Consider the following 24,798-nt stretch of genomic DNA (forward strand, 5'->3'; position numbering starts at 1 on the left):
TAAAACAGGTTTACTCCTTGCGAAGCCCTGAAATGTCTTCAATCCGCTGACCTGCGTAGTACTTGCCATATCGTGCTTATCTTGGGGAACAAGGAGGTTCCAAAAAGTAAACACATTTCAAATCTGAAGCAAAACCTGAGTATGCAATTGTCAGGACTGGATGTTCTGGACACTGGTTTTCACCTGGATACCTGCCTGCCCTGGAGGTCGCAGGTGGGAGTCCCAGATGTATGTCTCCATTTATATCCCGCCTTCCTTCCAAAGAGCTCAGAGTGGTGCATATGACTGCCCCTGTCCCCACTTTCTCCTCACAACAACCCTGTGAAGTAGCTCAAGCTGAGAAAGAAAGTTACTCGCCTAAGGTGAGCTTCCTGGCTCCATGAGGACCAGGAACCTTGGATCTCTAAGGTCTCAAATTGGCATCATTACCTCCGCACTGCATCCGCTCTGGAACTGTGGAGGAAATGGGATACAGAAAACATGGCTACCTCAACCTTTGCTTGAATTTGTGCCGGTCCAAAGGAACTTTTCCATGCTCAATATTTACACAGAGCATCCTGCAGAATGTGCCTTATTGTTCACTGAAACTCCAAGGAATATTTCAGGTTTTGGTTTGCCTGGCACCAGAAAGTGCATTGACAATTTGCTTTTCCTATACACAAACCTAGACGTTGCTGTACCTGCGGGTTTTCGAAGAGGGCTGTAAAAAGGGTACGCCTCTGTAGCTGTTCCTTCTGCTTTCTGACCAGCACTTTAGAGCCGAAAGGCCACTTTGGAGAAAATATGACGTTACGTTGTTGTTATTTTGAATGTCACGACAAATGTGGTTTTTTTTAAAATTGTGTTAAAGAATTATTTATTGCAAAGTGTGATGAATAAAATCAGTAGTTTTATACAAACATGGGTTATCTCACAGTCTCTGTTACCAGGAATTTCACAGTAGAACGAAAAATAGCACCCATCAACGTTCCTTTTCCCCCCTTCTAACTAAAGACTCTTTGGTTGGGACTGATGGGTTTTGTTGTCCAGCATTTTCTGGAGGGCTCCTTATTGAGTGAAAGCTGTTCTTGCTGGTATTAAGGTAAAATCTTTACAAGGTTTAATTATATTGTCTCTTTCTCTCTCCTCAATAGCATCCTTTTCAGTTCCTTGGTCCAGAACACGTTAAATACAAAACATATTACTATTATTAAAAATATAATCATATTAAAAATACGATTAATAAAAAGCTCGTTGCATAAACAACACTAAATTACATTCATCCTAATAAAGCTTTTTATGACGGTGCATATCTCTTCTAAAGTGCCCAGAATACCATTTTTAATTGCAAGGACTATTTAATATTCAAGTCCAAGTCTGAATGAATGGCTTTCACGGTCTGGCCATCTTGGGTTAGCCTGGTACATCTGTCGTGGATTTGGCCCTCTGACCGAAACTTAAGTAATTAAAAAGTCATTCTAGTTCTAAGAGGCTCTGAGACCTCGCGCACCCAATTTTACTTTTACCGTCTTAACAAACGCTTGTTGCTTTTCGTAGTAGGCCGCCTCGTTCACAAACGCTGGGTACACGGTGACGTCTCCTTCGTACGGGATGGTCTTTCCACTGAGCGTTAAAAACATAGGATCCCCAGGTTTGAGAGGCTGCCAGTCTTGATCCTTTGTGAGAGAAGAAAAACGGTTTTTAAAAATGTTCTCACATCACAAGTTGAATGTACGCTGCTCTTTATACCTTCAAAGCACACTCAATCCTTTCATTACATCCAAAGCAAGAAGACATGTAGAGCTGCACATTCATTTCCAATGAGTGAAAGGTGTGCACAAAACAAGTGCGCATGGGACTCACATCCTGCACCCATGGGATCTGAGGAGCCCTTTCAAAACAAGGAAATGTACTAGATGGTCCTTGTGGTCTCTTCCAACTCTATGATTCTATGAAATGTATGTTCACACCATTCTTCAGAAACCAGTCGAAGGACTAGACAACCCAGGAACCAATGGCATATCCTTACCTGAAGATTGGGGTGGATGATGGCTGTGATCTCATTATTCTTGTTTCTAGGATAGTCGACTTTCTCCATTATTCTGTAAACCTCGATGGTGCAAGGCGGGAACTCTTTCCCTGGAAGGCAAAATGAAAACACACCTCTATTAATGTCAAACCCTAAGAAAAGAAACCCTAAGATGGAGAGCTAATAGCTCTGCTAGTATCGTCACCGCAGGGTGATGTTGTGCTCACTTTTGTTCAACTATTTAATGAGGGTTCCCATCTGCTAAGGAACCTGTTTTTCCACCTGGAAATGAATAATCGTGAACATTAATTCCGTTCCTATGCCGGCGTATGTTGTATGATTTACTGAGAAACATTTGAAACCGTTAAGGTGGCTAGTCACTATTTGTCTTCACTTAGGATTGCTGTTGGCTCTGGGAAGAGGGAAACGTCTCTCTCTCTCTCTCAATCATCTGCCTTTAGAAAGTTGAATTACTGAAAGATGACCCAGTTGTGCGGTGATGCATGTTTGCTCCGATCTAAATTTTATCAGAACGGGAAAAAACCAGGGGCCTTAATCACATTGTTGAATACATGACATATATTCTGTGGATGGCAACGTTTCTTTTAGAACCTCTTCCTTTCTGTCAGCATCCTATGAATTTTTAGGAGCTGTATTTATCCAACAGAAACCCAGTGCGGTGTAGTGGTTTGGGATTGCAATAATCTCCATCACCAAATCACTTAAACATTTGCTTTAATAGTAACAGGTGCTGTACCTGAATTGAACAGCTCAACAAAGTCAAGGCTGTGTTTGATGATCCTCCTCATCTTCTCCAAAATGTCGGCTCTGAGGACTCCTTGGGGCTGAGGACCAATTTCGATGCCTGTGTAGGATCTTTGCAAAGTTAGTGTCCTTCCGCTTTTGTTAAACCACCTGAACAGCTGAAGGCTAGTAACATACCCCTTTCCCCACCTCCATTTCAGCCTCACATTTCCAACCAGTGCTATTCAAAATGGTGGTCCATGGACTGGTGCCCAACTGCAAGCCATTGAAATGGCTACTAGAAACAGCTGGAGCCAATGGAAACCAATATGCTCCTGTTCATTGTTAATATTGTCACCCCAAAGTGGTCTATTAATATAAACAGATCAGTTTTATGGAAATGAAAACACCAGGTTGGGCAATTTAACTCCTCCATCACCCCCAAGACACTTATGGTCCTGACCCAGATCAAGTCCTTTGCGCTTGAGTAGGAAAGCAAGCAAGATGAAAAGTATTCAAAGTATTGCCTAGTTCAGTAATGGGGAACCTTCCAGATGTTTTGGCCTACAATGACCATCATCCAGAACAGCCAATGTTAATGGATCATGGGAGTTGTACGCCAAAACATCTGGAACCCAGAGATTCCCATGCTCCTGGTCTACTTAGACACAAGCACATTTCGGAGGACTGGACAATGCACATGAACGTTCATATTTACCCACAGGATGCTTGGCTATAGACCGTGTCGTTGCATATTTCAGGTTGGGATGCTCAATAAGGAAAACGGGACAGCCATCTGGTGCCAAAGCATCCTGTGGAAAAATATTTGTTTAATGTTCTTATGATGCAGATATTAAGGCTGAACTAACAAAAGCTCGACTGACGTGGAGGCGGTTTCCGCATTGTCTTTCACAGTCAGCGGGGATATTGTGGGGCTTAAAAACAGAGAAGTAGGGCATCTTTTGAAACCGTACAAAGCTGCGTTTGTTGGTGCCCTTCGACCACGCTTCACTAAACTTTGCTGCTCACTAACGTAAGTGAGCACAACCCCAGCGTTAATTCATCAAGAAGGGAAAATTAAGAAAGCGTTCTTCCAGATCAAGCGTTAAAGCTGCCTTTAGGGTGCTTTCCCTCCCCCTTCCCAAGCTCTCATTCCTCCTTCCAGGCTAATCTGGATCTCTTGGAGAAACCCACTAATGAATTTCCAGCTTAGCTATACACCAAAAATGTTCAACCGCAGAAGGAATAACCTTGAGAAACATATCAGGACAGAGGAGTCTGGTCTAAATGTCTCAAATGTGAGAGCAATCTGGGAGACAAGGGTCCAAATTCCCCAGTTTTGGGGGCCTCCGCTCAAAAAGTATGTCCAGCTCACCTAGCAGAACGGCCCCCTTAGCTAGGATTTCTCTCCCAATTCCCAAACAGGAAAATAAGTTCTCTTTGTGTGTGTGTGTCTGTGTTTCATAGATGAGCTATGAGCAACTGAGGTTAGTACTTCATACATAACTGAGATCATCAGGGGGACATCACTAAGCCTTGGGCCTTGGACATTCCTGAACTGGCAACTCACATAGCATCTGCTGCCTAAGGCAATGCCTTCACTCCATTTAATGGTAGGACTGGCCCTGGCATCAGCCTATATTCACCAGCCTGGGGAGATGATCATATTGAACCTACCTGCCATATAGGTCTTAAGGATGAAGAGCTTTCAAGATCACCAATGAAACAGCACTAGAAACATAAATGAGTACTCACTGATTCAAACCCTGACTCCTAAGAGTTAAATACTCCAAGTGTTGAGTGTGGAGGGACCAATCCCTCAGTGTGTGTCTCTCTTTCCTGCATGGTGGAGGTTGGACTGGATGGCCCTTGCGGTCTCTTCCAACTCTATGATTCTATATATGAATGTAATGAGCGTTTGCAAATCTGGGTAAGTCTCGACCCAAACTGAACTGCGACCATCAGCCGCATGTTTTCCACCCAATGTGAGAATTCACTGTCGATTCTGTAACGCACATGCAGCTCACCTGGGATTGTCGCCATTTACCTTAACGTAGTGACACATCTGAATGGTCAAATCATCTCCGGAGCTCTCGAGGATGAGGGTGCCTCCCATGTTGGCCGTCGTATTGTGCAGGTCGAAGATGAGGTCGTAGGCGTCGGGGCTGCCTTTGGGGCCAAAGATCTGGTTTATTTCTTGAGCCCTCTTGACTTCGTAGGGAGCGTTGTCCTCAAGCTGCTTCCTGTGGAGAAAGAGCACAAACATGACACTTGGCCATTCCTGTTGTGAACAGGTATGTGGTTGAGGGTGTGTAAAGAATGGACTCTTTGCCATGCACCACTTCATTCTTAACATTTAACATATGAGCCAGAAATGTTTGTACTCAGAAGTAATTTGCTGTTCCTTTCTTCTGAGGCTGAGAGAGTGTGACTTGCCAAGATCACCCAGTAGGTCTCCAAGGTGTAATAGGAATTTAAACCCTGGTTTCCCTGAGTCCTAGTCCAACACTCCAACCATCCTAGCTCCAATATAGTTACCTTCCCTTGGGGTTTTTTCTTTGTTAAAGATTTATTCAGAGGCGGTTCCCCTTGGCCTGCCTCTGAGGATGAGAGAGTGTGACTTTCACAAGGTTTCTATGGCTGAGTGAGGATTCAAACCCTGGTCCCCCAGAGTCCCAGTCCGATACTCAAACCACTACATCATGCTGGCTCTCTGACCATAAAGCCATTAAAATACACGCGGAAGTATTTCCCTATCATCTAGAAATCTGAGGTTTAATTGTGACTGAGTTCAGCCTCACCCACTGGGCAGCAAAGCCTAGAAAAGCCTCTCCTTGTTGTGTTCAGAGAAAAAATCTGTGCATGCGTAAACCAAAGTTTTGCACGTTCCCACAAATGAGCTGAATTTAAGGCAGCGGCTTTGTTGCCCAGGCTGTTTGAAAGCAGAAGCGTCGGGCGGGTTGTTGGGTTTCTTTGTGAGCAGACTGTTCCTCTTCTTGCTGCTGAGATTGACAAAAGTAAAAGACACGACAGGCAGTTTTGTACAGATTGCACAAAGCACAATAGGAGGGGGAGGAAACACACTTGGCGCCTCGCTCTTGCGATGGAGGCGAGAACTTGCAGCCATCAAAGAATCCCGTCCCCATAAAAGAGACGTTAGGAGGGAAAAATCACACTCCCTACTCAGAAAAAGTAAAGTAACTCATGTGCCAAAGTCCATTTTACGTTCAAGCTACACAGAGTCTACACTGTCTACATTTAAATGGGTTTGTGTCTTAACGTTTGGCGATGCGCTGTTGTTGTTGTTGCCGCTCTCTGTGCAGCGAGTCCCACGGAGCTCAAATTGCTTAGCAAGTTCATTTCAGGACATGGGAGAGGGAGGGAAATGACACTGGCAGCTCAGATTGAAAGTGACACTTTGAATTTTACACACAAGTGCAGCAAACCCAGCACTTGGTATAATGCATACAACGTTTATGCTGATTCCTAAGTTATAAAACAGATGAAATATCCAAGTACCCTAACTCTTGCCTTGGCTTATTCCCTACAGAGAGACAGTATGGCACAGTGGGTGAGAGCGCTGGACTAGAGCTTGGGAGATCCAGGTTCTAGATCCAGGTTCTAGTTCCACTAAATGTGCTAGACCCAAACCCAAGTGTAGGAAAGTTTACTGAGTTATGGGATTCTGGGAGGTATAGTTTCGGATGGGGGGGAAACCTTTCCAACGTTCCCTGCTCTCCTTTGATACCAAAGTACTGTTCCTAGCCAGGTGCAAAGAGATGACCTGAGATGCTGTGGCCTCCAGAGGACCAAGCAGTCTTCAGTGCAATGTAAGAAATGTATGTAAGATTGTCACGCCTGGTTTTATGGTGCTTCTGCAATTCATCCTTCGAACCCCACTAGGCTTCAGTGGTATTATGGTGGCCATAAATGGCTCAGTGTCGAGGTGTAGCTATACACTACGCTGAACCATATATGACTAGATGCATGCATTCACACACATCCACAACACAAGGCACGTGTTAGGCTTACCCAAGCTTTTCAGGATCAAAACTCCGATTCAGGTCGCAATCGATGTATCGGCGACACTTCTCCGCAGCTTTCGGATTAGCCAGAAAGGGCCTCACCTCTAGCCCTGGCCTTTGGATCTCAGTGCTGTCCTGCCGCTGCCAGTGGTTGACCAGAAACACACCCGACAACTCATTGCCGTGGGTCCCTCCGAAGATGGCCACCCGCCGTATGGGAGCGTGTTGGAGAACCTGAGAGGAGGCCATTCTGTAAGGTGGCTTTCCAAGGCAGACTGCAAAACAAGCACCAAACAGAGAGAGTCTGGATGAGAACCAGAGGGATCAAAACAAAAGTTTCAAGTTGCTGTCTTAATCCCTACAGATCCTGCCTTGGTCTGAGAGGATTGGAGGGTAACTGGAGAATACACATTCCTCTAACAAGTCTTAGGAGGTTTCTCTGCTACATCATGGGAGTCTCTCAACTAACTCTCCTCCCCTCTCTTAAGACCAGCCTCTTTAAAAGAAAAAGGCCCAGAAAGTCATATGTTGAAATAACCTCTCAGAGATGTTCAACTTGTAAGACCGGTACCTAAGGCAAACAGAGGTTTCCTTCTTTAAAATGGGGTTGCGGGTTGTTGGGGGGAAAGAAATGTGCACAATATTTAATCAAAGATACCACAAATGAAAAGTTGGCCATATAATTGTTAAGAAAATCGGATAACCCTCTCCACCTTTTCTTTGGCCTTCGTGGTATTTATGAATTTGTAATAAAATGGATGCCATGCCCTTCAAAAGGCTCTTTTGTTTTTCATCTATGTTGCACTATACCTCCGTGAATGTGGGAAAACCACAAATAACAAAAACACAATGTTTTTTCCTGAGAGGACACCTCTCTAGGAATCTCTAGGTCCTCTGGTGCAACTCTGTGGTCAACGTCCGACAGACACTGACCATAGAACTGTGCTGGAGGAGCTACAAAGACCTAGTAGAGTCTTCTCTCTAGGAATCTCTAGGTCCTCCAGTTTAACTCTGTGGTCAACATCCAACAGACACTGACCATAGAACTGCGCTGGAGGAGCTACAAAGGCCTAGTAGAGTCTTCTCTCTAGGAATCTCTAGGTCCTCCAGTTTAACTCTGTGGTCAACATCCAACAGACACTGACCATAGAACTGCGCTGGAGGAGCTACAAAGGCCTAGTAGAGTCTTCTCTCTAGGAATCTCTAGGTCCTCCAGTTTAACTCTGTGGTCAACATCCAACAGACACTGACCATAGAACTGCGCTGGAGGAGCTACAAAGGCCTAGTAGAGTCTTCTCTCTAGGAATCTCTAGGTCCTCCAGTTTAACTCTGTGGTCAACATCCAACAGACACTGACCATAGAACTGCGCTGGAGGAGCTACAAAGGCCTAGTAGAGTCTTCTCTCTAGGAATCTCTAGGTCCTCCAGTTTAACTCTGTGGTCAACATCCAACAGACACTGACCATAGAACTGCGCTGGAGGAGCTACAAAGGCCTAGTAGAGTCTTCTCTCTAGGAATCTCTAGGTCCTCCAGTTTAACTCTGTGGTCAACATCCAACAGACACTGACCATAGAACTGCGCGGGAGGAGCTACAAAGGCCTAGTAGAGTATCCTCTCTAGGAATCTCTAGGTCCTCCTGGGCAACTCTATGCTCAACATCCAACAGACACTGACCATAGAACTCATTGGAGGAGCTACAAAGGCCTAGTAGAGTGTCCTCTCTAGGAATCTCTAGGTCCTCCAGGGCAACTCTGTATTCCACATCTGCCAGACATTGACCATAGAGTTGCACTGGAGGAGTTGCAAATGCATAGTGGAGTGTTCGCTCTAGGAATCTCTAAGTCCACCAGGGCAACTTTGGGTTAAAGTTGACCATAGAGTTGTGCTGGAGGACCTAGGTATTCCTAGAGAAAATATATTAATAAAATCAGTGAATAATGAAATCCGCAAAAGTCAAAGCTGCAAATGAGGAGGGATGCGTGGAATGTAAACTCACCTTCGCCAGGGAAAAAAAGGGGGGGGATGTAATTAATCAATGGAAAAATAAACTCTTACTTAACCCCTTACCCAACTTTTAAATATCAATGCAATGCAACCCATAAAAACATACAGTATTACATAATAAATAACAGAAGCATAAAATTGTGGCCATAAGTGATTGCAGAAGGTGAAGCTACTAAAGGCCTGGGGGAAATAATAATAATAATAATAATAATAATAACAACAACAACAACAACAATCTATTTATTTATAGCCCACTTCTCCCCGAAGGATCGAAGTGGGTAAATGACAAGAGGTTTGCTTTGACGCTGAAAATAAAGTATACCAATCTCCCTGCAAAAACCCATTTCACAAGCTGAGCGCCACCACTAAAAAGGTCTTGCCTTTAACGTTTTTAAAATGTCTTCCCTCCCACCATCCATCCATTAACACAATTAATAGGGTGAGAAGATGGATTTGCTGAACCTATGAGTGTCTTAACACAAACAGAAGCTGTTCCTTTTACCCCGATGGCTTCGTATCTTTTCCCCTCCAAAGCTAGTAGAAAAGTTAACAGCGGTGCATGATAGAGAAGTGACATTTCATGCCAAAGTACGGTCCGTACCGTCCTTTGCCCTCGCCTCATGCGGCTATTAATTAACACGCCGCAGGCATGAGTCGTAAAGCATTAAAGCATTAAAATAGCTCCCTGCTTTCGAGAAAGTATACAGTGTATTGTATGCGCCCGCACATTATGTGTGCATCCATCCTCTGCATTTGTTGGTAAAGGAAAAACAATAATGATAAACATATCAAGAGTTCCCTCTCCGAAAGCTGGACAAAACGTGGTCAATTGTTGTTTAATCTGCTTACTCTCTTTGACAATTTCTTTGGGAAAGTACCATCCCAACAGAAAAGCCAAACTGACATTAAAGTAGCTTGGATTTGGCCAAAGTAACTGTGCTCCCAATGCTCCCAAGAAACATAAAATTTCTCTTCTTTAATTAACAGTGTTGATAACTATATTGCAATATACAAGTCATTTCCAACTAATGGAGATTCTAAGGCAAACCTATAATGGGGTTTTTGAGTATTGGACTGCTATGCTGCTGTAGGAGACCAGGGTTCGAAACCTCGCTCTGCCATAGAAACCCAATGGGTGACCTTTGGCAAGTCACACTCTCTCAGCCTCAGAGGAAGGCAATGCCAAACCCCTTCTTCTGGGCAAATCTAGCCCTAAGGTTTGCCATACATTGGAAATGACTTGAAGGCCCAACCACAAAACACACAACACAACATTATTGTGTATAAAATGACCTCCAGGCGATGGTTTATAAGGTGGTTATGTAGGAAAGATTTCACGTTTAGACTTGAATCCTAGCCTCGGGACATTTCATTATGTATATGTAAATATATTTACATATATTTATAAAATGTTTGTATTTTATATTTACTTATATTTATATTTATTTTATATTATATATTATATTTATATTTTATATGTGGATTTCCACAACACTTCTGGTCCCAAGCATTTTGGATATGGGAGACTCAGGTCCAAAACACACTGCAGCAATAAAATATTTATTTATATTTATATTTATTTATTTATATTTATATTTAATAAAATATTTATAAATTTATAAATTTATAATTTCTGGTCCCAAGCATTTTGGATAAGGGAGACTCAGGCCCAAAACACACTGCAGAAATAACCCAGTTTGAGACCACTTTCATTGCGCTGGCTCAACCCTAGGGAATTATGGGAACTGTAGTTTTATGACACATTGAACCTTCTCTGTCAGAGAGAGCCCTGGTGCCACAATAAACTACAATTCCCAGGATTCCCTAGCACTGAGCCAGGGACAGTTAAAGTGGTCTCAAACTGGATTATTTCTGCAATGTGTTTTGGACCTCAACCTGTATTATTGTTATTGTTGTTGTTGATACTCTGCAACTAGAGTAAACCCATTTGACCAATTTTTTAAATGGTCAGTCAACATGTAGGTAAACATTGCTTACAAAATGGGTCTACTCTGTATTTAGGACAACAAAGTGTAGGGCTAAGCCTAAGCCTCCAATGGGCAACCATGAGGGAGATCTTGTCAAGATCAATTCCCAGAGAGGCGTGAGGTAAACTACAAAGCCGCCATTTTGTTGGCTTTTCATGAGGCATTCTCCCCTGAAGAATGAAAAACCAATATAAAAAGGAGACATTTTGTTGGCCAACTTGGCTCCTCATATCTGAAAGATAAGAAAAACGTGAACCAGGAATCTGACAACGAATTTGACGCTAAATCTAGTTAATTCTTATGAGTGAAAAGACAAAAATACTTTGCCACTGTTTCCCCTCAGAGTCTGAAGCAGCCATCTTTTGACCAAAAAGGAGACATTTATAATTTCCCCATATTTTATTTTAATATTCTTCCTTCCTTCAGACTTTTTTTTTGCTTTCTTTAAATACTATTTTTTAAAAGGCTCATCCTTGCTGTAATGCTTTAATTATTTCCCCCCCTGAAAGGTGAAACCTCCTTCAATCAAACTCCATTTTCCTCACAGAAAATCTCTCACAGAGAAGAGAAAGAAAAAGGCACAAGAGGCCAAAAGCCTCAAGGCATCTTCCTTCTCTTTTTACCTCAACATTAATAGTTTTAGGCTTTTTCTTAGATTTTCTCCCTATTTACTTCTTAATTTTAATAGATTTAGTCACTTTTCCTTATTTCACCTCATGCCAATAGATTTAGGCACTTTCCCGCCTCAAGCCAAAATATACAGGCAAATTTTATACGTTTCTTTTTCTTTATTGTACTTTTGAAGGTTAAAAATTCCCTAGGAAGTGTATATATTATATATACACTTTAAAAAAAGGAAATAAATACAATAAGCCAAACTTTAAATAACTGAAGAAAGCACACAATAAAGCTGCGATTGGGGGGGAAAAACAGCGACAAAGTTTAAAAGTGCCGCAACATTTTTGTTAAAAAAGCAAAACAAAACTAGTTTGTCGCAATTCTGGGAGAAACTTGTAAAGTAAAATAAGGAAATAATAAGGAAATAAGTAAAAATCCAGCAGTTCAGAAAGCTGTTGTGTTGCAAAAACACAAAACATTGTTATAAAAATGGCAATAGATTTAGATATTTTCCGGCCTCTTCCTTTTTCTGTCTCAGACAAGTATCCAAATATCACCAAACCTTGGCAAGCATTTAAACCTAGATAAAATCCTTGTGTTTATTACAAAAGAAAGCATTTATCATATAAATAATAATAATAATAATAATAATAATAGATTATAAATTCACAGAGTGCTTGGTTTTTTTTAATAATGAATATCGCTGTCGTTTGCGGTTTCAAAACATTGACTAGTTTGGTGCATATTAGAAAAAGGAGACAATTGGAAAATTTTATTTTTGCAGAAATAAGTGTTATTTATATACAGAAATAGTGATTTTTTTCCCCAAAAGGAGGCCAATTTAATTAATTTATTTTAATTGTTATTAATTTATTATTGGCTATGTATTAATTTATAAATTAATTTATTTGCCAATTTAATAATTATTTTATTTCAGAGAACTGATAGGAACGTCGGTTAAATCAGTATTAGTGTTTTATTGATCGTATTTTGTATTATTGTATCATTTTTACTGATCTAATCTAAATAATAATAATAATAATTATTATTATTATTTAGATTAGATCAGTAAAAATGATACAATAATACAAAATACGATCAATAAAACACTAATATTAATTATTATTAATGGAAACAACACTTATAAATCCTAGATAGCCAATAAAGACATGATGATATTGGCAGATTTGCCTTTTTCATCTATTTTTATATTTATTTTATTTATTTTGCAGTATTTATACCCCGCTCTTCAGCCACAAGAGCTCTCAGAGCGGCTAAATAAGTAAACAAACAAACAAACACGTGTGAGAGTTCCCTCTATTTCTAGAGAATCCTACTAGTATCAGATTGCTTGCAATGGGCTTTTATGTTATAAACTTCAATTTAAAAAACACACGTATATTCTGCTTTCAGTCGCTTTAGCATAAGCTCACTCGAAAGAACGCATTATATTAAAAAGCTGTATTTATTTTGCCAATCTGTCACCTTCCAGATGTTTTGGACTACGTTTCCCATCACCCCCAGCCAATAACGGCTGAAAATCGGGGACGATGGGGGTTGTAGTCCTAAACATCTGGAGGGAACCAAGGCTGATCTAAAAGACCAGGAGTCCCTAATATATTATATACCTTTTATTTTATGTGCAGATATTTGCAGGAAACATGAAGAGGAGTTTCCCTGATAATTCAACCCGTACCCCAGGTATAATAATAATAATAATTATAATAATAATAATAATTTTCATTTATATATTTCCTTTCCAAAGGATCAGTATTGCATTGGTACGGAATTAATATTGCATTGGCATGGAATTTGGAAATTATTAAGTTTTCCAACAAATTCATCACGATGGGTCATTAGGAATAATAATAATATAGATTTATTGGATATAGATTTATAAAACGACTCCAGGCTCACTCATTGTCTAGAATATTTGCTTTACTTTCATATATATATATATATATACTGGAATTACTCAATGAAAAGCAGTGTAAAACAAAGAGTTCAAGGCAGGGTCCAGTCTTTTCTGGATATTGTTGGAGATCCATTAATAAACCAATTAATCATAGAATCATAGAATCATAGAGTTGGAAGAGACCGCAAGGGCCATCCAGTCCAGCCGCATTATGCTAAACATGCCTTTGTTTGCGCAACGCCGCTTTAACGGTCATGGCTCCATCCTACAGGAATCCTAGGATCTGCAGTTCGTTGCAGCACAACAGGGAAGGCTAAAATACCTCGCAAAACTACAATGCTCGGAATTCCCTAGCGTTGAGATATGGCGGTTAAAGCGGTGTCAAACTGGATTATTTCTGCAGTGCAGAAGCAACCTTAGATGCTGGACCTGTTTTGACTTAAACATGGATTCGGACGTGGCGGCTTTCAGCCATCCCTGCTCAGAAACGTCACATTTACCGTGGATTTGCAGACTAAAGATGCATGTGTAGGTACTACTAAAGGTTTACCAGTTTATTAACTCTCCGTTATGTCACAATTTCCAATTTTAGGCTGCCTTCCCGTTCCGTTGTTCAACCAGAGGAAGAGGATCCGGCAGCCGCTCACTTCGAACCCTCTTAAAAATGATCCAAGTGCCAACAGCACAGCTGATAATTTTGATTTTTCTTCCATGCTCACAGGTAAGCAGATGCAAATGTTGGGTAGTTTCTTCATCCAGCCTTACCTACCTACAGTCCTTTTGCTGGTACACATACATTAAAAACCGCACGCTCTTTTCTACCTATTGCACCGCACATTTCTGGAAGTCTGAATGCCAACCATGGTAAAATTATCTCCCTCCCTGGCACACGACGGAAAAAAAAATTGCCTGTAGTAGCAGGCTTACTTTCTTGTCTTATTGAATTAAGGAGAAGGTTGGCATTTCGACGCCGACTCCGAAGAACTCTGCTCTTTCTCTTTCGGTTGACATCCGAGGCCCATGCGTTACCGGAAAGAACATTTCTAGTGCGCCGCGCACAAGAGATATCTGTCATTTCTAATATGCTTGAAAAGGCTACTATGCAGAATTCTGCCAGGATTAATTATCGTAATGATAATAACAATAATTAATCCTATTCATTCTGGTCAAAGGGTGGGGTGGGGGAACGGACTTAGCGGGGGGAAACGTCCACCTTTCAACCGCCGTATGCTTTTAAAACGCTGTCGTCGAAAAATGGTAATGTCTAATAGCGTGACCATTATATATATATATATATATATATATATATATATATATATACACATGCTTACCCAGCTTTTTGTAGCATGCATTCTGCTTACCCAGAAATAGGAAAACAATACATTATACTGACAATAGCTTATAAACCATTACATGGAAAGAGCGCAAGTCTAGATGTGGCTATTTGCCATGTTCTGAAGCAATATCGTTCCGGTTTCCGAACACTGAAGATATAATTCTTGGTCCATATCCTTCTTGTGAACAGTGACAATATAGACTCTTGCATCTGCTAAAGTGACAGCATTTACCAAAAATGTTCTTTAAAATGTCGCAGGAACAAAATTGCGAAAAGACTTAGGCGACTGAGCCTGCCTTTAAGCCTTAAGAAGACTGCAATAAAGAGACTCTAGAGTTGGAAGGAATCATGCCAAGACGGCAAAAGATGGCAAAAAACTTGATGTTAACTAACCGTTTCTTTGTTTGTTTGACTTTTAAAGATTTTGGATGGGAAACAACAACGCTGGAACCAACTCAGTCACAGAAAACAACAGGCATTGGGTATGTAAGGGGGGGGGACTAAAAACAAAATACATTCATTCCTCCATATTTGCAGATTTGATATTTGCAGATTTGATTATTCAGATCTGATTAATATGTTCTCTCTAGGTTCTCTGCCAGTGCAACTCTATGGTCACTGAAAGACCTAGGGATTCCTAGAGAGAATCCTCTACTAGGCATTTGTAGCTCCTCCAGCGCAATTCTGTATGGTCAGTGTCTGCCAGACGTTGACCACAGAGTTGCACTAGAGAACCTAGAGATGCCTAGAAAGGACACTCTACTAGGCCTTTGTAGCTCCTCCAGTGCAGTTCTATGGTCAGTGTCTGTCGGATGTTGACCACAGAGTTGCCCTGGAGGACCTAGAGATCCCTAGAGAGAATACTCTGCTAGGCCTTTGTATCTCCTCCAGTGCAGTTCTGTGGCCATGTCTTTCGGACGTTGACCACAGAGTCGCACTGGAGGACCTAGAGATTCCTAGAGAGGTGACCTCTCAGGTAAAAACATGGCGTTTTTGTTATTTGTAGATATATTTATCTACATGGCGACAGCTACGATTTTCAAAGCTCCTCTTTCTCCATTGTATAATGATAACCTCTGAAATTATCTTTGGAGACCAAATGATCCTCCTCTTTTGCTTTTTCTCTTAAGCCATGAAAATCCATCAAATCCCACAACTTCTGCGCCACCGACAGGAAGGAAGCTGAACACCTGGAGGTTGGTAGAACATCCCAAAATACATGTCTGCTACAAGTGAGGCTATAGTACTGTTTGCACTTGCAACAGAAGAGGCAGCGTGAATGCTTACTTCTCTGAGATCGCTACCTTTGGTGCCGAGAAACATGGATCCTTTGTTGTCCTGAGTTTGATCAATGAAATGTTGGAGGGAGGTATGGGACTTGGTGCATTTCAGCTTCCAGAAAACCGGTGGACATTTGGCATGTACACCTCTCAACATTAGATAGATGTACTTTAGATAGTGTGTCTGTGTGTAAATTTTTGAGTGATAGGTGATTAAGCCATATGAACTATTTTGATGCAGAGTGGAGGACAATGACTTCAATGCCAACACTTGGAAAAGAAACGACTGTTCAGCTTTTGGAAGAGGAACAGGAAACAGACAGAGTTCGCAATATGAGAACTGGAAGGGGAGCGGACCGACGCAAGCGAAATTTGCTGGTAACCGACAAGCATCACAACCAAGTGGCAACAAGGCAGGAGCGATGGAGAAAAGCAAGTCCTCCACCACCGCCATGCTGAGAGGACCACAGCCGCAGAGCGTGCCATATTCATTTCAGCGCAACCCTTGCCAACCGAAGGCTCACGAGGAAACAGACAATCCGACTCCAGATGACAAAATGATCCAGGTAAAACTTATATGCGCATGCACCTTTTTTTCCTTTCTGGGCCTTGAGTATCCTAAGGATGCTGAACTCACAATATGGCTCGGCTCACTTCAGAGCAGAAAGCTGAGACTCTGTTGTATATCCATCCCCGGGTACGGCATAGTAGAACAACAAGTACAGTGTGGGAAAAACAAAGCATTCAGATATCTAAGTGTGTACTCACCTGAATCTAAAGTGTCTTTTTCATCTTTTTCACCTGCCTCCTTCTGACAGAAAGGGCCAGCGCATGCCGCCAGACTGAAAGAAAAAGATTATTCCCTCAGAATCCTCTCCGCCGTCATCGAAAGTATGAAACACTGGAGCCAGTATGCTGACAAAACCCCATTGTTATTTGAAGTTTTGGGTACGTACAGTCGCGTTTCTGTTTCTACTGCCATTGTCGCACATAGAAGAATACGGGTGCTCTTTCCCGCAGGAAAGACAATGGACACCTATAGCATCTCTGGCAACGCTCTCTGCACTCTGAGTAAGTGGCAGTTCTGGGTAGAAACCCACAATAGAGGAGAACTGAATTGCAATTAGGAATTGACCAAATTCACAACTGTCTACCTAACTTAGAGTGTGGTTTGCACAAGGTCCTCCAGTGGGTTTCCATGGCCAAAGGGGATTCGAACCATCATCTTCTAGAGTCCTACTCCAGTGCTCAAACCCTACTCCAGCGCTCAAACCACTACGTTGCACTGGCCTTCATGGTGGGAAAAGCTTTTTAATGAGCAGAAGCGGATTTCAGATTTTGAACGCATCTACTTTGATTTACATTTGTTTTTCATACCTGGTCCTAAGCATGTTCCTAAGTGTGTGTCTGTGTTTTAAATATGAATGTGGGAGAAACAGAACCAGTCCTAATAAAACCACATCGGATGAACCTTGTCTTTGCAAAATCCACTCTGGAACAGCCTAGTAAGAAGACATCCTAGGAGGGACAACGTGATTTAGGACGGTCATTACATATTTGGTGGGCAGCCGTACTTGTGACACTCACCTGTGGAAAAGGCATGCTCTTCTCCTTTCTCCTTGTAGCCGACGGATGCTAGCTTAGATGGCTTTCAAAGCAGATTAGACAAATGAGCTGCATTAGCAACCGTGGCAATTAAGCATGTACCGGAGTTTTATCTCCAAACAGGGGATGCAGGAGCCAAATAAGAGGGAAGAGCTGCTATTGTCCTTTCGCCCAGAGAGTTAATTTCTTTGAAGCGTGTAGCTTGCTATTGGCTGAAATACAACACTAAACGGAACCTGACTTTGCCATGATGGAGAACGCAGTGTTTGGGGTATATTGATAGTGTTTGGGGTATATTAATCTCGACTCACCGACCAAAGGTATAGCCACACTACACTGTTAAAAGTGCTTTGATTCCACTTTATTTGCCACGGCTCCATCACATGGAATGCTGGGCTTTGTAGTTTGTATGCTCCAAAGGGCAGGGAAACCAGTGGCGCATTGGAGGGCTGCATTCGAGTGGGAATGGAAGGAAGTCCTGCTATCAAAACTGGACGTCAAAGCACCCAACCTGACCGTTCTTAGCAGTTCCCTGTATCCCTACCAGTCATACTAGATTAGATTGTGCCATCTTTAAAAGCCAACCAAGCATAGCCTTGCAAAATACTCAGCCCCCAAATCCCTTAAGAAAATGTGTTTAGCACTGTGTCGCATCTTTCTGCCCCATATGCAGGTGTGCTGGATTCTGCGGTTACCCCTGGGCCTTATGGTGCCAAGACTTTCCTTTTGAGAGACGGGAAAGAGAGCGTGCCGTGTGCCTTCTATGAAATTGTAAGTACAGCATTTCCCCACATTTATTCAGGCACGGCTCATGTGTGCTGGAAAAGTTCCCATTTGTATTATAATGTATATATTTAAAAGTGTGGAATCAGCATGTGCCCATATAGCCCTCCCCTGTATACTTTTGGGTATACTGTCCTAATGAGATCCAACCGATCGGCCTGTGATCATCCAATGTTGTTCAATGCTACAATGTTAAACCAAAGGGTAAGGAAATGGAAGGAAGTAACATTTCCCCCCCCCCCCTTTTTTCTTCAACCACAGGATCGGGACCTACCGAGATTGATCCGAGGCCGGGTCCACCGCTGCATGGGGAACTACGACGCCAAAAGGAAGGTCTTCCGGTGCGTCTCGGTGCGGCCCGCCACCGCAAACGAAGAGCAAACGTTCCAGGATTTCGTCAGGGTCGCCGACCTCGAAATGGGCAAGTATGTAAAAACAAGCAACGAAGTTTAGGCACGTTACGATGCCGGTCCGACGAAGGAAAAAGGCTCATCCCTCTCTGTGCCTCGGGGAGCGTTAAAGTGAAATGTCTGTAAGGCTTCTACGGTTCTAGTGCTCACGCATGAGTCCCGCTATTGTCCTCGTTCTGTGCTTTCTGAAAATAAACTAGTTTCCATTACAGTTTCAACACAGGGAGTTTAATATTTTTTCCGTCAATTTAAATGACCACAACGGATTAGGATGAGGAATACTCTGTTTGTTTTGAGGCCTCAGATAAAGATTATTGGGGGATTCTGTAGGTCCAAGAAAGTGATTTTTCCAAGCTCTGGGTAAGCTAGCTCCTGAATACAACTCTTCCAAATTTTGGCACCCGATGGAACAAAATGCAAAGCATACCCCAAGTGGTTTCTTGGCAATCTTTAAAGAAAAACGCAACTGCTAGATTGGTCTCTTGCGCCAGTTATTGCTGAAGAGTGGAACTTGAAGCCATTTCCCCCCATTTCAGACGCCTGCCGCCACTTGGTTCAAATCAAATAACTAATTACGCGACTCTCTCATATGGATTAGAAGCGATCGCAAAATCAATCGCCAATTCCAAACAATCCCCTTTCCACTTATTGGGTGCGTCCTCTAAGAAATTACTCTCTAGTGAGCGACTTAAGGGAAAAAAGATCGAAGATATTAGCCGTGTATTTCGTTCCGCAAATGCTCTACGAAAGGGTTTTAATTGTGAATCTAATCAGAGTCAATACTCATTTTAAACGGAACGGAACCAGACACGCCAAAGCCAAGACTAACTAGGCTTTGGGACTAACCAGGCTCCCAAATTTCTAGCACCACAGTCACTAAAAATGTCAGCGGAGCATTTAGATATCCAGAGAAAAGGGGTGGAAAGGTGAGCAAGGGAATGGAGCAAACAGAAGAGTCCCAGGTATGAACTCTTTCCATTCTCTCCTTCTCTGCGATGCAAAAAAAAAATATAGGGGCTTAAGGAAAATATCACCTGGAGTGTCTACTCTGTAGAAATAATGCAGTTTGACACCATTTTAACCGCTGTGGATCCATCCTACAGAATGCTGGGATTGGTAGTTTGGTGAGGCACCAGCACTCCTTGGCAGAGAAGATGAAAGACCTTGTAAAACTACAGATCTCAGGATACCAAAGAATGGAGCTACAGCCTACCACCGAGTATTACTTTGCAAACCCAAGAGGTAAAAGAAACTCACCTGAAACCAGGCTTCCCAAATCTGCACTAGCCACATTTGGCCATATCTTCTCCTTCTCTGTTTTCTCCTCCTCTTGCCGCAACCGCGAAGGCATGCTTTCGCCAAACGGCGCCAAACGCGAAAGCAAACGCCATCGATAGCACGAACCGCTTTATTATAATACAGTGTTGGCAATTCATAAAATCCACACTTCGAAATCATGGGAAGTATATTTCCTTCGACAAAGTCAAATACAAGGGATAGTCTAAAAAAAGGACCCACTTTGACAAAAATACAGAAACCACAGCCATGGAAAATACAACTTTCAGTTACACATAAAATTTATATATTAGATATATATATATATATTTATATATAGCTTTTTAATAAAACTTGAACCTGAATCGATGGTTTCAAAAGGAAAGGACAAGGGAAACCTTATTATTCACAACTCAGTCTTAATTATTGTTTTAAAGGGATTTCTCATAGTGTCTTAATATGACTTTGCAGGCTCTAGATTCGAAAATGTACAACAGTTTTGCAAATCTGGATCCCCCCCCAAAGGTACAGTACTTTTATCTTTGACTTTAAAGGTCACATTACGCCTATCCATATCTACATTACCGACAGTTGCTAAAAACCGAAATCTCCGCACCAAAAAAACATGTACGGAAAGGCATTAAGAGGAGGAAAACCGCTTGTCGAAATTGCATATACGAGGCAAAACCGTACCCGAGAAAGGCACAAATGGGGAGAAACGCGCATAAGGCTGGTTGTGACTTTGCCTACAATTTGTTTTTCCCCCCTCGGTGGATGGAAGGAGCCAGATTTAAGCCTGGAATATCTTCTCGGCCCTGAAACTAAAGTCGGAAGAGTGAGAAAACGGATGAGGATGAAATGGACGCATTCATCCATCCCTCGTTGAAATGTCTGAAGAGGCAGCGTTTGGGGAAACTGGCCAAGCAGTCACTCCCCTTAGTTCCTGGAAACCGGAAACCCTAATCTTAATCCGCCTTGAGTCCCTTTATTGGGAGAAAGGCAGCATATGGAAGAACAAAATAAATAATCCAATAAATAAATCCTGCTTAAAGGGCTTGAAGTTACTGAACGCCAGACGGATGTCTTTTCAATGACACACACACAAAAGATGGGATGCGGTCATTGAGGACCAAATTGCTTTTTCTGCTCGGTTTAAGGCAAATTGTGCTGCGGCAGCTCTTACCGACCCGAGTTCTTCCTTCATCTAGTCCAGCGCTTCCCAAACTTGGGTCTTCCAGATGTTCTGGACTTCAGCTCCCAGCATTTCTGACTGTTGGGCTTCCGGGAGCTGAAGTCCAAAACACCTGGAGGACCAAAGTTTGGGAATCACTGATCTAGTCCAATCCCATCCCTATAGGAAGCCAGCCTATACAACCATAGCGTTTGAAGGACACAGGTCCACAGGATTCAAAGGGACCTCCAAGGGTCCCCAGCCGCTATTGGAATCCACCAGACAAAATCATAGAGTCTAAAGGGACCCCAAAAACCATATAGTCCAACTCTGTCCCTACTGGGATCCACCACAGAGAGCCATAGACCTCTTGCACTGTACAGGTTGGTTATGCCAATGATCTCTAACTCCACAAATGGCTCTTTCCCCCTTTGCAATCCTCTTTGCGGGTTATCGCAGTAGCGACAATAGAATGATAAGAAGTAACCGCAACCATTTTCTCCTACTGTCATAAGGATGCTATGCAAGAATGGATCTTTATGCCAGGAAGGGGAACCTGAATTGAGGAGGAGGCAAATTAATATCTCCCATTGGGAGTAGCGGATGTTGGGGATATGGGGAAACCAGTGTTTGATCCAATGGGGCTCTGAATGGCAACTGAAAGATGGCCCAGCTTCGCGCATCCTAAGTGTGGAAGGAGAAGGAGGAGCATTCTGGTTTGGCGCATGCTAGCGGTCATTGAGAGCATGGCTAGTTGGCGAAAGGGCTCACTCAAGATACCTCCATGGCCCACGTTCGTCCCACGCGACGGTACAAAACCAGACCTACAACGTTGCCATGCGCCTCCTGACACCCTGAACCAAAGCGTCACAATTCGTCACCTGTATTGTGACACATAAAGCACCCAAAATTAAAATCAAATGACAGCAACAAGTCCAGACAATTATACACTTTACAGTAGAAAAAGGTCCCCCTGCGCATGGCGTTCAAGGATGGCACGCACGGATCGGACAAACGAAAGTGTTAAAAAGGAAGACACCCCTTTCTTTTGTAAAACTAAATGTGCAAACGTCTCCTTCCGTAGTTTTAAAATCTCATCGCTCACCGACGAAAAGCTTCGAAACAAGTCCAGGCGTTGAATCGCGGAGATACAAAAGTGAATCCAGGTTTTAAAAAAGATGATGATGATTGGAGACTACACAAACACACACACACACACACACAAAGAAATTGGGAGGTAGACAGATCTTTTGAGGATAAAATCCAGAGCTCTTTCTCTTCCTTCCTTCCTTTTGAGGCCTTCAAACCACGAGACGCATTCCAGGCAGTGCATTCGCCGCTCGGCACATTTTCCGCTGATCGGGAGCGGTGAGTTTTTCAAGCGTACATGGAAGACTCGCTTTGGGTCTCTGGGGAGCAATTCTGATACTCCTCGGCTCTCATTCCTTACGGCCGCGAAGGGATTCTCGGCAGTCAATCCACTTCAGGCAGCGCTGAGGAAATACTATAAAATGGTGGGTATCGGAGTCGGCGAGGCCTGCTCTTTGGGCGCATATTTTGCGAAGAAGGGCAGAAAGACCGAGAGCATGACGCCCACGATCGCCAACATGTACCCCCAACCGATTTGGCAGTCGCCCGCGTAGTAGATGCCGGCGTCCTCGCAGCGTCTCCTCACCGCCTCGGAAGAAAGGCCGAAAGGGTAGACCAAAAGCCCGGATCCCATGATGAACACTGAGTGAGAAAAGACAGCAAAGGGAAAGAAGGGAAAAAGAAGTCAGTATCTATATAAAACACCATTTCCCACGAAATGCTTCAAGTCTCCTTTCAGGATATGCTTATAAGGGCAACCTTTAACGTAAGGAAAATATAAGTACATGATAACCTATGAGAAAGAGATTGTGTCCCATCCCTAGCTCTGTCAAACCATCTTTCTGGGGCTAGCACAACCCACATCTCGCAGTGAGAGATTCATGTAACAGCCCAGAACGGATGAGCGTCACCTTTCTTGGGGTGGCTTCGGCCTCCCTCTTTTTGACTCCCTCCATTTGTTTTGTTGCAACCCTCTCTTAATTCCTCCCTTCCAAAACCCATTAAGAACCTTTTCCTCCAGTCCTTCAACCGGCGGCTGGAAAAAGGTCTGCGTCAGCTGGAAGATGGTTTATGGCCCAAGCCCAGAGCATCAATTTCCCAGAGAAGGTCACCTTTTTTATCCCTGCTTTCTAATCTTCCCGACTTTGGGAGGCGGGAGAGTGTCGGTTCCCTTCGCCGTGGTTTACGGGCTTCGCTTACTCAAAGCGTACAGCAGCCGAATGTTTCCGATAGACGCAACCTTCTCCCGGATGAATGATAACCTGGCTGCAAAAACAACTGTTCCTGGTTGAACTTGGGCAGGAAAAGTTAAGTCCCAAGTCTTTGGCTTCTGATTCACCAGAATAGATGGACGGTTATGTACAATATAGTGTGTCTAGTCTAGAGGAAGGGAAACCCCTGGATTGTGGGCCAAGTCTATGGGCCACTGAGCCCCCAATATGGCTACTAGATGATGCCATGAAAAGGGGAAGAGTCAGGAGCTGGGGGTCTCTGAAGTTGGGGAACCAGATGGATCTATCATCCATCATCCCCGGGAAAGTGATATGGACCTTCCACACCAAAACAGTTATTTACTACTCTATTCTGACTGCTAGAAATTTTCCAGCAGCTCAGGCATGAGGTCTTCTTTATCCCACTCTGAACTACAACTCCCATCATCCCACACCATAAAAAAAGAAGAGAGAGCGCACAGTTCAACACGCACCAGCAAAGTTTTTATCCAACACTAACAACATGCTCAAGACAGTCAGCGTGGTGCAATGGTTTGAGAGTTGGACTATGGCTCCGGAGACCAGGGTTCGATTCCCAGCTCAACCATGAAACCCACTGAGTGTCTATGGGCAAGAAGTCACACTCTCTCAGCCTCAGAGGAAGGCCATGGCAAACCTCCAGTGAACAAATCTTGCCAAGAAAACCCCACGATAGGTTTGCCTTAGATTTGCCGTAAGTCAGAAATGACTTGGCCTTGTGGTCTTTTCCAAATCTACGATTCTATGAACAACAATAGTCTTCAAGGGCTGGCCCCAGGTTTGACACCCTGCAGCAGCCTAAGCTAAAATGTCAGTGAGGCATGATGCATGGGTTGCTGCGAGGGAGAGACAATGCTGCAGTTCAGGCAAGCACTTCAAGGTGGTGCTAGATATCAAGACTTGGCAACCTCAGCATTTCGGGAATCGAACGCCACTACTGTGCCCTGGCGCGCACTGCCAAGGAAGCCCAAGTGCAAGGGGAAAACAGCCACCTCCTCACCAAAGGAAGGAAAGAGATAAGAAGAGTGGAGTCCACATTTGAGCCTTGCGCCTCCAAGAGGAATGGGGAAAGAAGAGCCCTCTGCCAAAAGAAGGTGGCTTACTTCAAAATGGAGGACGCCCATAGCGTGTATCTGTCCAATATTTATACCAAGGGGGCAAAGTGTATTTCTCCAGCCCTTGGACCCTCCAGACTCCCCAAACCATCCTTCTTCTGGTCACAACCAAGAGAGGGATGAACTGCTCTTATATATTTATTTGATCAATCGATCAATTGATCGATTGATTGGTTATCTC

At 43.0% G+C, this 24,798-nt stretch overlaps 3 protein-coding genes across 12 annotated transcripts in view; 1 reads left to right on the forward strand and 2 right to left on the reverse strand.

The window, feature by feature from the left end:
- Positions 1-849: 849 nt before the first annotated feature.
- Positions 850-24,798, reverse strand: part of ASPA (aspartoacylase) — a 61,943-nt gene continuing 37,994 nt past the window's right edge. Inside the window, exons 1-7 of one of the 5 annotated variants that reach the window (XM_089484000.1) lie at positions 16,688-16,830; positions 6,785-7,052; positions 4,800-4,995; positions 3,471-3,564; positions 2,766-2,873; positions 2,009-2,118; positions 850-1,655 (exon numbers count right to left, since the gene is read on the reverse strand). In XM_089484000.1, coding sequence (XP_089340126.1) covers positions 1,464-1,655; positions 2,009-2,118; positions 2,766-2,873; positions 3,471-3,564; positions 4,800-4,995; positions 6,785-7,026 — 942 coding nt within the window. In that variant the 5' untranslated portion in view covers positions 7,027-7,052; positions 16,688-16,830 and the 3' untranslated portion in view covers positions 850-1,463. Of the gene's footprint in view, positions 1,656-2,008; positions 2,119-2,765; positions 2,874-3,470; positions 3,565-4,799; positions 4,996-6,784; positions 7,053-10,075; positions 10,291-10,780; positions 11,228-16,687; positions 16,831-24,798 lie in introns of those variants that run through there. The other 4 variants (XM_089483996.1, XM_089483995.1, XM_089483998.1 and 1 more) reach the window with 4 other exon arrangements.
- On the forward strand, positions 10,679-18,935 carry SPATA22 (spermatogenesis associated 22). Of its 6 annotated transcripts, none has more exons than XM_089484001.1 (9): positions 10,679-10,761; positions 13,035-13,089; positions 13,896-14,024; positions 15,061-15,121; positions 15,770-15,835; positions 16,161-16,485; positions 16,738-16,867; positions 18,198-18,295; positions 18,569-18,935. In XM_089484001.1, exons 1-9 carry the CDS (start codon positions 10,747-10,749, stop codon positions 18,758-18,760), a joined length of 1,071 nt encoding a protein of 356 aa, XP_089340127.1. In that variant the 5' UTR covers positions 10,679-10,746; the 3' UTR covers positions 18,761-18,935. The 6 variants fall into 6 exon arrangements, with proteins under 6 accessions (XP_089340127.1, XP_089340131.1, XP_089340130.1 ...); XM_089484005.1 differs by having other exon boundaries at positions 10,723-10,765; XM_089484004.1 differs by lacking the exon at positions 10,679-10,761 and adding an exon at positions 10,803-10,891.
- The window catches only part of LOC149301431 (LHFPL tetraspan subfamily member 7 protein-like), a 40,684-nt gene continuing 34,802 nt past the window's right edge, over positions 18,917-24,798 (reverse strand). The window contains exon 3 of the mRNA XM_089484007.1: positions 18,917-22,894. Coding sequence (XP_089340133.1) covers positions 22,668-22,894 — 227 coding nt within the window. The 3' untranslated portion in view covers positions 18,917-22,667. The remainder of the gene's footprint in view (positions 22,895-24,798) is intronic.

Source organism: Sceloporus occidentalis, unplaced genomic scaffold, assembly GCF_023333645.1.
Source record: "Sceloporus occidentalis isolate IW3139 unplaced genomic scaffold, rSceOcc1.0.p SCAF_21, whole genome shotgun sequence".
Classification (NCBI taxonomy): domain Eukaryota; kingdom Metazoa; phylum Chordata; class Lepidosauria; order Squamata; family Phrynosomatidae; genus Sceloporus; species Sceloporus occidentalis.

Bases quoted from the DNA above. Each gene is read 5' to 3' on its own strand.
- SPATA22 (XM_089484001.1), top strand. The intron at 13,090-13,895 runs GTATAATAATAA...TTCCAATTTTAG, and splicing joins TAATTCAACCCGTACCCCAG to GCTGCCTTCCCGTTCCGTTG. The intron at 16,868-18,197 runs GTACGTACAGTC...CCCCATATGCAG, and splicing joins ATTGTTATTTGAAGTTTTGG to GTGTGCTGGATTCTGCGGTT.